The sequence below is a fragment of the Tupaia chinensis genome, unplaced genomic scaffold, assembly GCF_000334495.1.
Source record: "Tupaia chinensis unplaced genomic scaffold, TupChi_1.0 Scaffold143247_2, whole genome shotgun sequence".
Lineage (NCBI taxonomy): Eukaryota > Metazoa > Chordata > Mammalia > Scandentia > Tupaiidae > Tupaia > Tupaia belangeri.
The window spans coordinates 115,765-128,702 of record NW_006203092.1 but is presented as its reverse complement, the minus strand read 5'-3'; the positions used below and the strand labels follow the sequence as shown (position 1 = coordinate 128,702).

Sequence of the window (12,938 nt, the reverse complement as noted above, 5' to 3'; positions counted from 1 at the left end):
TTAACCCACCGGGTCCAGGACACGAACCGCGGTCGACTACGTGGGAGTCCAGCGACATAGCCATTACGCTAACTGCTGGTTCCCAATAAAGATAAGTTTTAAAAAATTATGTCTAACTATAAAAGAATGAATGTAAGAATTAAAATTATGTGTTTAGGGCCCAGCAGGTGGCACAGTGGTTAAAGTGTTGTATTCCCATATGGCCAACCATAGTTCGAGTCCTGGACCCAGTGGCTTGAAACTCATGCTGGGGACATGTACATGCATACCCAAAATCCCAAGAGGAAAATGGAGAAGGGATTGTGACATGGCCATCCCTCCTGGGGAGGGGGGCGACTTCTTGCTTTCTGTCTGTCTCTGTTACCCTGGCAAGTGCACACATCCTATAGCAAAAATCTCTCTCTCAAAAAAAAAAGTGTGTTTAACTGTAAAAGAATAAATGGCATAATGGCACTGGATTCCCACATAGCTGACCACAGTTCAAATCCCAGATCTAATGGCTTGAAAATGACACAGGACACATTTGCATGTATGCCAAAAATCCCAAGAGGAGAATGGAGAAGGTACTGCAGTGTGGCCATCCCCCCCAGAGGGTGATTTCTTACATTCTCTCTGTCTCTTTCTTGAAAGCACACACACCCTATGGCAAAAAAACAAAACAAAACAAAACAAAAAAACTTAAAAAAAGAACTATAAGGAAAAATCTCATTAAGTGTCTCCACTTAAAACTAAAGGTTCAAGTACAAAACAAAATATCCAAATGAGTCCTCATCCCTAGAGACAATTTCAATTACTGAATCCCAATATGGAGTGTAGCACCAGGGCTCTCTGACTGCACATCATCTTCCAGTTTAAAAAAAAAAAATCAGTTAACTGTTATAATTTTCCCTCACCATTACTGAACTTCTATGCCTTTTACCACATTAATCCCCACAGTTTTCACTTTATTTTCATGGTTAGACGAGTCCAAAAGATAAGACCATGCTATTGGAGTAATGCACAGGCTATCTGGCATTGATAAGGATGAGAACAAAGGCTATCATTTATGGCACTGCATATCAAAGGAGACAGCATCTATTGAAAATACAGAACCAGAAAATGTCAGAGCAAGAAAACAATTTGGGTACCATCTGGCCCAACGCTGATCTAATTTTGAAATAAAAGTAAGGTGTTTCCCAGAATCCAATGCCTGCAGACCAGGGACTGTAAGCCCGAAAGGCCTGGTTCTCCTACTATGTCAGTTGCTTCCAACCAATGGAGCGCCCAGTAAACGAGAGTAAGGCTTCTAGCACAACCAAAAGGTAATAAGCAAAAAAAATTAAATTGCAGTAAGATTCTAACCTGAAGACAAAGAGTTCCCTGTGTCTACAGAAACACCCTAGCTATTAGAAAGCAGAAGAGTGTCATGGAAGAAGTCGTAAGAAACTAAAGCCAGAAGGAAATGCACACTTTGCTTGAGCTGCTCTAAAGCTCAAATGCCTGTCTTCCTCCCTTCATCTTTTAGTATAAGTTTTTTAAGATATAATTAACAGGGCTGGCAGGTGGCGTGATGGTTAAGGCACTGGACTCTCAAATGGCTGACTGTGGTTCAAGTCTCGGATCTGGTGGCTTGTTTCTCGCGCACGCGCTCTCTCTCTGGTCAGTTTTTAAAAATAATGATAATAAATAAAATTAAATAAATAAGTAAATAACTGCAACAAAAAATTTAACAAACCATACAATTCAACCATTTAAAAGTATACAACCTGGGGGCAGACAGTGGCGCAGTGGTAAAATACAAAGCTTTGTAAGGCTGACCCACAAGAAGAGGTTCCAGGTTTCCATCTAGAGACGGGAGCATGCAGGGCATATAAGCGCCCGTGATCTGGGCTTGCTAAACTTGGGGGTGACTTGCAGCATCAAGACCCTGTTGGGGATACTGTCTCTCAGTCTCTCTCTCTCACTCATGAATGAAATAAACTTTAAAAAGCATTTTTTTTAATGTAAGTATACACTTCACTGGTTTTTAATATATGTACTGAGTTGTACAACTATTACCATAATCAACTTTAGAACATGTTCATCACCCCCCCTCCAAAAATGCCATATCCTTTAGCTATCACATCCCTCCAGTTCCACCAATCCTAGGCAACTTCTACTCCACTGCCTGCCTTTGTAGATTTATGTGCCTGTTCTGAATACTTCATGTAAATGGAATCAGACAATCTATGGCCTTTCATGGCTGGTTTCTTGTCACTTAGCCCAGTGTTCCCCAAGTTTGTCCATGCTGCAGTACTCCTCGTTCCACCCCTCCTGAGTGCAGCCACCCAAACACCTGCTGCTCAAGCTCTTCTGTCTCTGTGGTGCACACAGATTTGACATGGGCAGATATGCACGAGGAAAAGTCAGGAGAACAGCAATGGAGCACAGATATATTTCCAGGCACTTACTACTCATACTTACCTTGATTTTGCAAAGCTGCCTCAGCCTTTTCAACAGTTACCAACAGATTTTCAGAAAGATCTTTCCTTTTGTTCACTATCAAAAAACCATTCCAGACGTACATCATTTCCTAAGAAGAAAAAACGATAAACCATTTGCAATTTTGTGAGGTCATTCAATGTCCTTCCTGACCACAATACTATGTACACATGTTTCACCTTGGTTGCTGGAGATCTCAAGACAATATTTAAGAGATCATTTTCCTTAACTTTTTTTTTTCTTGGACAGGTTTTTTGCTACAGGGCGTGTGCACTTGCCAGAGAGAGAGACAGAGAGACAGAAAGAGAGAAATCACCCCCTACGTGGGATGGCCAAACCGCAGTCTCTTCTCCATTCTTCTCTTGGGATCTTGGGCATGCATGCATATGCGCCCAGCATGAGTTTAAGCCACCGGGTCCAGGACTTGAACCACAGTCGACTACATGGGAGTTCAGCGACATAGCTATTATGCTAACTGCTGGTCCCCTTAACTTTTTTCATTTGGAGTTTAAGGATTTAATTTCCCCTTCTCTCATATGCCTTTTGCCTTTGGTATTGTGAAGTAATTCAGTAAGTGTAGGATATTGATATTATGTTTTTACTTTAAATTGATTTATTCATTTAATGAATATTTATTAAGTACCTACTGGTATTCAATTGTTTTGGAAGCTACTAGAATAGAGATATATAAATGTATATAAAAATTTTAAACCAATACTATGCCCAATTCTGTTTAATGTACATTTTTGTTGTTAATTTTAAGTAAAGGAAAATATTTTTAAATGTCTGCCCGTTGTTTATATAAAATGCTTCCAAGAATATCACTGGAAATGAGCATTAGAATATTTTACTGGGCTCAGGTTCTTTTATACCATTAAAAACATGTGCCGGTCCAGTAATGCAATCCAATCTGCAGAAAATGCACTCATTTAAAGGCCATATGGCTGAATGACAGCTTCTGAAAATGTAAACTAATGATTTCTCATTGCAGATTATATTTAATGGGCTAACAGATGAGAATTTTTTTTGGACCAAAAGCAAATGTGCTTTTGCTTAAAAATATTTTTCTAATGTTCCTGAAAGTATAGTTCATATTTTAAAGGGTATGAAATCAACAGAATCATTACTATCTTCTTAGAAATAAATTTTTTAAATTATAAAGATTTTGCTTAAAAAGACTCTTGCCAAAAAAAAAAAAAAACAATGGAAATGATGACATGTTCAGGAAGAGTGGCTGCAGAGTTCTCTTTATTTACTGAAAACCAAAAACACAACACTCTACCTTTCATAGTGGATGTTCTAAATTCTTATTTTTTAAAGAATTATTTTATTTAACTTTTCTTTATTTATTTATTTTAATTTGACCAGAAAGGGATAGAGTAAGAGAGAGGGAAAGTGAGGGAACCAGCAGTTAGCGTAATGGCTATGTCGCTGGACTCCCACGTAGTCGACCGCGGTTCGCGTCCCGGACCCGGTGGCTTAAAACTCACGCCGGGAGCGTGTGCGTGCGTGCCCAAGATCCCGAGAGGAGAATGGAGGAGAAGGGATTGCGGCGTGACCATCCCCCCTGGGGGGTGATTTCTCGCTTTCTGTCTCTATGTCTCTCTCTGTCTGTCTGGTGAGCGCACGTGCCCTATAGCAAAAAAACCTCCCAAAAAAAAAAAAAAAAAAAAAAAAAAAAAAAAGAGAGGGAAAGTGAGAAAGTAAGCCTCCAGGTCCGGGACTTGAACCACTTCTGGGCCATGTGGAAGTCCAGTGGCCTTAACCACCACGCCACCTGCCAGCCTCAGTTCTTATAGTTAATAGATAATAGCTAAATGTAAGACCTCAATTCAGTAACTGAAGAAATACATTTAAATTGATTATCTTTTTTTTTTCTTATTGGTGGAGTATTTTTAGCAGAAGGAAGGAAGTTCATCTCTGAGATTTGGTTACAAAAAAAAAGGGCTTTTGGTAAAATTTTTAGATATCACCAATTCAATTCTTATAAATTCTGTCCACCTGCAGAAAGAAGTGCAGTAAGTTAACCTCCCTTAAGACTCTCTCTCTCTCTCTCTCTCTCTCTCTCTCTCTCTCTCTCTTTCTCTCTCTCTCTCTCAATTTGCTATAGAGCACATGCACTCAGTGGAAAGAGACACAGAGAGAGAGAAAGTGAAAGCATCCCTAGAAGTAGATAACCACATTGCAATCCCTTCACCCCCAACCCCCTCTAGGAACTCCAACACACATGCACATGTGTCTCACGTGGTCCCAAGCCAGCAGTCTGGGACCCAAACCACTCATTCAGCCATGTGGGATCCAGCTGTCCCAGCCACCACACTTGGCCAGCCCACCTGCCTTAAGATTCTTAACAGTCATAACAAGAGACAGCTATGCATACATTGGTATCTAAGTACTAGGGCAGAGAAAAACAATGATGGTCTAGAAAATTGTGGGAAAGTTCTGTGAGACAGAAAAAACCTTTCCCTCTGCAAATCACTTGAAAATGAATCAGGACTGGAGCTAAAATTATAACTGCCAAAGCAGCAACATGCTCATGTGAGCTGGGAGACAGGGCTGTCTGGTATTTTTTTGTGATTTGCACAATGTCTTTGTTTCGTCTGTGCTCAGACATGACTACAGCCGTGCTCCCTCCACGTCACAGAACAACCTCATTCATGTGAGTGCTCTCGGGGGTTATTTATGCTAAGGAGGAACACCTGAGCCCAGGTGATACTACTTTTTTTAAAGAACTATTTCTTTCACTTTATTATTTTTAAATGTGCTAGAGGGCATGTGTGCTCACCAGAGAGAGCGAGAAAGTGAGAAAGTAAGCCAGATTCAAACCACAGTAAGCCATGTGGCAGTCCAGCACCTCAACCACCATACCACCTGCTGGTCCCACTCCTGATACTTCTTAGGGACTGAATGTGTCTTTCTCACAAAATGCATGGAAATGCTCCAGTAAGTCAATAATAAAACAGTAAGCCACCCAATGATAACTAGAAAGGAATATGAATCACAATTTACAAAAAATAAATAAATAAAAATGAACAGACACACAAAAAATGATCAACTGCACCAACAAGGAAATGCAAATTAAAATGATAAAACACTGTTGGTAGTAATTTACACAAGCTTTTCTTGGGCGGAAGTCTGACAATAACTACCAAAATATTAAACTCATATATAGCTTTCAAACTGGAATTCCATTTCTATAAATCTTTCCCAGAAAATTAAATGCACACATCCAAAAAATGGATATGCACTGTAGTTTGTTTGTAATAATAAAAACTAAAGAAGCCTAACTAACTATAAAAGAGAAATGATTAAACTCTAGAATAAATTTCAAAAAATGATTCAGGCAACACCAAAGGAGAACTGCAGACATTAGCTGAGCGGAACAGCTTTCCTACACTGACTACCTCTGCAACACCTAAAACCCCAAAAGAGTCTCATTTCTGCACCAGTCCAAAAAAAAAATTTTTTTGGAGAGGTTTTTGCTACTGGGCATATGCGCTTGCCAGAAAGAGACAGAGAGACAGAAAGTGAGAAATCACCCCCCAGGGAGGATGGCCATGCCTCAATCCCTTCTCCTCCATTCTCCTCTCAGGATCTTGGGCACGCACGCACACGCGCCCGGCGTGAGTTTTAAGCTACCGGGTCCGGGACACGAACCGTGGTCGACTACATGGGAGTCCAGGGACATAGCAATTATGCCAACTGCTGGTCCCAGTAGTAAAAATTTTTAAAGGAGACCTCATTAAGAAAATCTAAGCTGAAACTGTGCTTTTCGCAGAGGTCTCCCCTAAATGGCATAATGATTAAGAATATGAGCGTTGGCTGGGCCACTGAACACAGCAGCCACCACCCACTTTTGGCCTTTGAGCACTGGAAACAAGGCCAGTCCAAACTGACATGTCCTCTAAGTGTACACACACTCCAGATTTCAAAGAATTAGTACAATATAAAAGAATACAAAATAATTCACAGAGGCCAGCCAGTGGTGTGATGGTGAAGGCAGCTGTATTCCACATGGTCAACTTTGCAGTTTGGGTTCTGGACTTGGCAGCTTGAGAAACATGCAAGCGTGTTCAGGTGAGTGTGTGTGTGTGTGTGTCCAAAATCCCAAGAAGAATCTCTCAAAAAAAAAAAAAAAAAAGAAAGAAAAAAGAAGAGAAAAGAAGAGAAAGGACTGTGGTGTGGCCATCCCCTCTCAGAGTTTGACTTTTCTCTCTCTCTCTCTCTCTCTCTCTCTCTCTCCCTCTTTCTCATGAGCATACATACCTTATGGACAAAACAAATAAAATGAACTAAAAACGAACAAACAAAAACTTATCAAAAGGTTTTTTTATCAATTACATGTTAAAAATATAACATTTCGCATACTAAGTTGAACAAAATATATTTTTAAGAATTATTTATTTTTTAATTTGACCACAGAGAGAAAGAGAGAGAGAGAGGGGGAAAGTGAGAAAGCAAGCTGTCAGGCCCAGGACTCAAACCGCAGTCAGCCATGTGGGAATTCAGTGCCTCATCCACCATGCCACCTTTCAGTCCCAACAAAATGTATTCTTCCATTCTCCTCTCGGGATCTTGGGCATGCACGCACACGCGCCCGGCGTGAGTTTTAAGCCACCGGGTCCGGGACACGAACCGCGGTCGACTACGTGGGAGTCCAGCGACACAGCCATTACGCTAACTGCTGGTTCCCCCAACAAAATGTATTCTTTAAATCAATTTCATATTCCCTTTTCTTTAATGTGGCTATCAGAAAAGGTAAAATTACATATGCGTTTTATAATTCAATTCAATTCAATTTCAATGAAGTCAACTTTCTCTGTCTGCCCAAATCTCCTTCTCTGTAAAATGTGGCAATGAGACTAACTACACTCATATAGTTTTAAGAATTAAATGAGGGGCCGACATGTGGGTGGACTCGCACATGGCCAACAGTGGTTCGAATCTCAGACCTGGGGGCTTGCTTTCTCACTTTTTCTCTCCCTCTCACTCTGCCCTTCTCTGGTTAAAACATACATATATACATACATAAAGTTAAATAAAATTAATTCCCCTAAAAAGAAAGAGCTAAATGATATGTTTTTTAAATAGCTTTTATTGTAGTGCTTGGAACATACCAACTGGTGACAGAACACTAGCTATAATTTTTATTACATATTAATAACTGATTTATAAATGTTCTTCTCACACAATTAGAATAGTTTCTAATTGAGCTAACCTTCACAACCAAAGTTGGATATGCTGCTGCTGTGAACAGATCATTTCATTTTAGCACATGAACAGTAAATAACATTAAAGCACATACCAGGGCGGGCAGGACGAGTTTCACGGGTGCAGGCAAGGAGTAACGCCGTGCCTTCCTCACAGCAAACTTCTCAGTGGGGAGAGATTTACCAGCAATCCTCTGCTTCAAGCTATCCACCTGTCTGTGAAGAGCCCCACCGCAGCCCCAGTGAAAGTCATTAGAACACATGGGTTATTCCACCTGTGGGTTCACATGCATTCCACAGACCAGCAGCATCAGCCTCCTCTGCGAACCTGCTGGAAATCCGTATTCTCAGGCCCCACCCCATATGGAATCAGCAACTCTGGGGGTGGGGCCCAGCTTTCTCCATTTTCGTTTCTTTTTTTTTCTTAGAGAGAGATTTTTGCTAAGGATGTATGTGCTCTCCGGAGAGACAGAAAGCAAGAAATCACCCTCCAGGGGGATGGCCACATTGTAATCCCTTCTCCATTCTCCTCTTGGGATTTTGGGCATGCACACACAAGTGCCTGGCGTGAGTTGTAAGCAACCAGGTCTGGGATTTGAACTGCAGTCAACTATGTGAGAGTCCAGTGACGTAACCATTATGCCACCTGCTAGTCCCTGCATTTTTCAATAATCCCCCAGGGAATTCTGATGCACACTCAAGTTTGAGAACTACTGATTAATACATACTTCTTTCTAGTCAATGGAGCTAGTATCTTAATCCATCAAACACAGCCTAGGCAATCTATTAATAGTTATAAAATTGGCAATTTCCATAAGGAAGCAGGAAAGAGCCAAAGTATTTACTTCTATTGCAGATACCCTAGAGAGAGAAAAGAGCATAAGCTGGTACATTTCCTGTTCCTATATGCAAGTATGACAAAGACCTATAAAATAATCTGACTCAAAAGACAGTCACCAATTAATGTATAATATGAGAAAATGTTTCCTGCACATTCTGGAAATAATTACCTCGGGACATGCACCATGTTTATAAACTTCCACTCAAAATTCTGAGAAATGCCAATTGTGAAACTCAGAGCCACAGAAAAACAAAAGTAAGGTGGGGAAACTATGGGTTCTTAGAGCACTTTCTTACACATATTTTATGAATGCATCTAACAAGTTGCTGAGGAAGAACTCAAGAAATATCCAATGTATCACTGAAAAGAAAAAATTAAATAAGAGGGAGAAAAAATAGTATGAGGTAAACGTCTTAGGTAGTTTCTGGGTGCAATAATGGGGCTATGATTTCAAACCAGAACGTCCCATCACTGATGTCCACTGGTGGAAGAGACAAGAGGCATGGGAAACATGGGCAAGGGTAGGGGTGAGGGGGAGGTCAATAGCAGGCCTGAGGCATGAATCCTCACAATCGTAGACTTTTCAGTCTCTAGAACCTTTAGAAATTGTGTGTTGTTTAAGCCACCAAATGTATGGTATTTTATTGTAGTAGCCCAAACTAAAACAGTTTCAACCGTAACACTCCTTTTCCTCTGATTATACAGTAATGTGCCGAGTAACGTTTCAGTCAATGACAGAGAGCACTTACCCTGGTGGTGCCAGGAATCTACATCATGTAGCCTAGGTGTGTAGTGGGCTATACCATCTAGGTTTGTGTACACTATGACATCCATACAATGACAAAATTGCATTTCTCAGAACGCATCCCCATCATTAAGTGACACATCACTGTGTATATAGATAAAACATGACAGTAAGTCTGGTCAATTAGCAGCTTTCTTTTACTTCTTTAAATGTGCAGGAATCCTTCCTGCAAGAAGTTCTCTCCTGCTACCTCCTTGCCTTAAAACTGTGTCACCACTGCCCAGCACCTTAGCAGCTCCAGTCCACCTTCAGACATCATCTCAATGATCATTCCCTATAGGCTCGCACACAAGATTCTGGGGGGAAAAATCAGTCATATGTTGCAATTTTGTGTGTATTTTTGTGTATATTTCATGGATGTCTGATTTCACTACAAGATGTTAAACTCCACAACAACAGGGCGTAAACGTGTTCGTTTAGCACCTCACACAGTATGTTAGTACCCTTCACATAGTATGTTCTCAAAAAGCTAGATGGATGGATGGATGAATACTGGGCTAAATAAAGTTCAACAGATTATGTCATAGTCAACTTTCTCAGAATCTTCAACATACTAGTGAAAACCAGTGTGTTATACTCAGTTTCTCAAGTTTATCTGACCACAGAATACGTTGGATTCTCAGCAACAGCTTACATTTTTTGGTGATAATACCAATACAGGAAACGGTTCAAAATGCAGCAACAAAACCCTATTTCCAACACATAAATAAAACTATGTGTTCTCAAGATTCCCAATCATAACCTATCCACAAAATCTATAAAGGATGATACTTTGAAGCATGGAGACTACTAAGAAAAATATGTTCTTTTAAATATCCTTCACCTTTAGTTATAGAAATAGTGTCTTGCTTACCTGAATAAAGTGACTACGTTCTCATTAGTTGATGCTACATCTTCTTCTGGAAGCATACTCAAAATCGCAGCTTTCAAGAACACATATGTTGCCTTGAGGAAAAGAAAAAAAAAAAAAAGAAAGAAAGAAAATTCTTATAGAAATTCCCAAGTTACAGGGCATTTCTACCTTGCAAATCAGAAATAAACTCCAAATCTTCCAGATATAATATTAAGAGGCATCAAAGAAATGAACTCTTATATTGCTTTATGTCACCTCAAATGAGAACAACACTTTTCAACTAATTCATTTTCCAACTGTACATCAATAGCATTTAGGGTGAGAAAGTGGGCAGAATGAACAAAAGATTATTGTCTCATTCCTCCAAACTTATCACAGATGGATCAGAATTAATTTTGATTTATCATGGAAAGCCTGGTCATCAGGGCACTGGGAAGTCAAAAACTTATCACAAGGACCCGTGGATGGCATAGTGGTTACGTCGCTGGACTCCCACATGGCCAACTGAGGTTTGAGTCCCAGACCTGGTGGCTTCAAAATCACACCAGGTGCATGTGCATCATGCCCAAGATCCTGTGAAGAGAAGGGATTGTGGTGTGGCCACCCCCACAGAGGGGTGATTTCTCACTTTCTGTCTCTCCGTCTCTCTGGCTAGTACTGGCATCCTTTAGCAAAAATCTCTCCCCCCCCCAAAAAAAAACTTATCATGACTATAGATATTTAATAATTCTAAGTATAGCGTACTTCATCTTTAGAACTAAAACCATTTTTGAAAGCAATTCACTGGATGGCTTTTAAAGCAAGAACTTCTGAGGACAGGTCCTCTCAATAGTACGTACGTAATGTGTATTACCTGCATTGTGGATCTGTAAGTTGAGAAACAGTAAGCAGTGAGGATGTCATACTATTAAATAAACAGTCCTAAATTAAAATTCCTGGCCACGTATTAGCAAACAAATGACATCAACAAAAGCACTATACTTTACCTTGGACCATCGACTTTCTTTGCAAAGCAGATCTGAATAGTAATACGCCTGCATCCAGTTTTGTTGGAATATATAAATCCACATTAGCTCCCAATAACAGAGGTGGTGAAACTGTTTCCACTCTTCTTGAACTGAAACGCATTTTCGAAATACCTCTTGTGCCTATAAGTCAATTGCATAAAGCTGATCATCCAGATATTACACAAGGAGATAATAACCTAATGGAAAAATACATAAAACACTTTGTACAAAAAGAACAAAATTATCATACATTAAACCACTGAATATGACGATGTGTTCCTTTCCTTATATGCATGATACAGTTAAATTCTGCCTGTTTTTAAATTTCTATGAAGGAGACTTGGCACCTTATTACGTTGAGTGGGAAGTTCCTTTTCACATAAGATGTAAAATGCAGATGTCCTAGGGGCCGGCAGGTGGCATGGTGGTGGTTAAGGGCTCTGGACTCCCACATGGCTGACTGCAGTTCAAGTCTCAGACCTAGTGGCCTGCTTCCTAACTTTCCCTCTCTTTCTCGCTCACTTTGTCCCTCTCTGGTCAAAATTAAAAATAAAATAAATAAAAATTCAAAAGTCAAAATTTTTTTTTTATAATTTTTTTTGAGAGATTTTCATTGTAGGGCGCGTGCGCTCGCCAGACAGACAGAGAGAGACATAGAGACAGAAAGCGAGAAATCACCCCCCAGGGGGGATGGTCACGCCGCAATCCCTTCTCCTCCATTCTCCTCTCGGGATCTTGGGCACGCATGCACACGCGCCCGGCGTGAGTTTTAAGCCACCAGGTCCGGGACACGAACCGCGGTCGACTATGTGGGAGTCCAGTGACATAGCCATTACGCTAACTGCTGGTTCCCAAAAGTCAAAATTTCTTAAAAAAAATACAGAAGTCCTTTAAGAAAAGACTGACAGCTGGGCCAAAGATGGCGTGGTAGTTAAGGTGCTGGACTCCCACATGGCCGATCCTGGTTCAAATTCCAGACCTGGTGGCTTAAAAATCACACTGAGCATATGTATGTGCATGCCCAAAATCCTAAGAGAATGGAGAAGAAGGGATTGTGGCATGGCCATCCCCCCTGGGTGGTGATTTCTCACTTTCCCTCTCACTATCTCTCTCCAGACACATGTCCATGTCCTATTGCAAAAAAATAAAAAAAAAAAAAAAAAAAAGTAATAATAAAAAAGAAAAGACTGATGGTAATAGTTGGAACTTCCACAGAATAAAACACATCTTAAATAAATTACAGGTTCCGCATAGAATGGGGGAAAATTTCATTACCTACAGAACTGGCAAAATATTAACCTCCATTATAAAATGATTCTTTTAGTCGTTTAAGAAAAAGACAAACTACTCAATGGAAAAACTGGTAAAGAGATAAACAGATAGATCAGAAAAGAGGATATTAAACTGACAGACAGACATATGAAAAATTTTATTCACTAACGATACAAATTTGAAAATTAGATTATCCTTTTTCAGCCATCACACTGGCAAAAAATAAAAAGATAGATAATGTCCACAGTTGGCAAAGAGCACTGGAATCAAGTATTCTCATGTCTTTGTAGGAGTTTAAGTAAAAAAGATCTGGCTGGATATACCAAAAGGCAAACATCTTCTGACCCAGAAATTCTAATGACCAAAATTTGCCAGGTTCAGATAAACCTGTGGGGGGCTAGCAGATGGCATAATGGCTACATTGCTGGACTCCTACATGGCCAACCACTGTTTGAGTCCTGGACCTGGTGGCTTGAAACTTACACTGGGG

The 12,938-nt window shown here is 40.2% G+C and overlaps 1 protein-coding gene across 2 annotated transcripts in view; it reads right to left on the bottom strand.

Annotated features, from left to right (window-relative positions):
* TTC39B (tetratricopeptide repeat domain 39B) overlaps positions 1-12,938 on the bottom strand; it is a 111,037-nt gene that overhangs the window by 14,998 nt on the left and 83,101 nt on the right. For both annotated transcript variants that reach the window (XM_006163833.2, XM_006163832.3), the window contains 4 exons: positions 11,156-11,317; positions 10,170-10,261; positions 7,766-7,886; positions 2,443-2,551 (listed from right to left, as the gene is read on the bottom strand). In XM_006163833.2, coding sequence (XP_006163895.1) covers positions 2,443-2,551; positions 7,766-7,886; positions 10,170-10,261; positions 11,156-11,317 — 484 coding nt within the window. The remainder of the gene's footprint in view (positions 1-2,442; positions 2,552-7,765; positions 7,887-10,169; positions 10,262-11,155; positions 11,318-12,938) is intronic.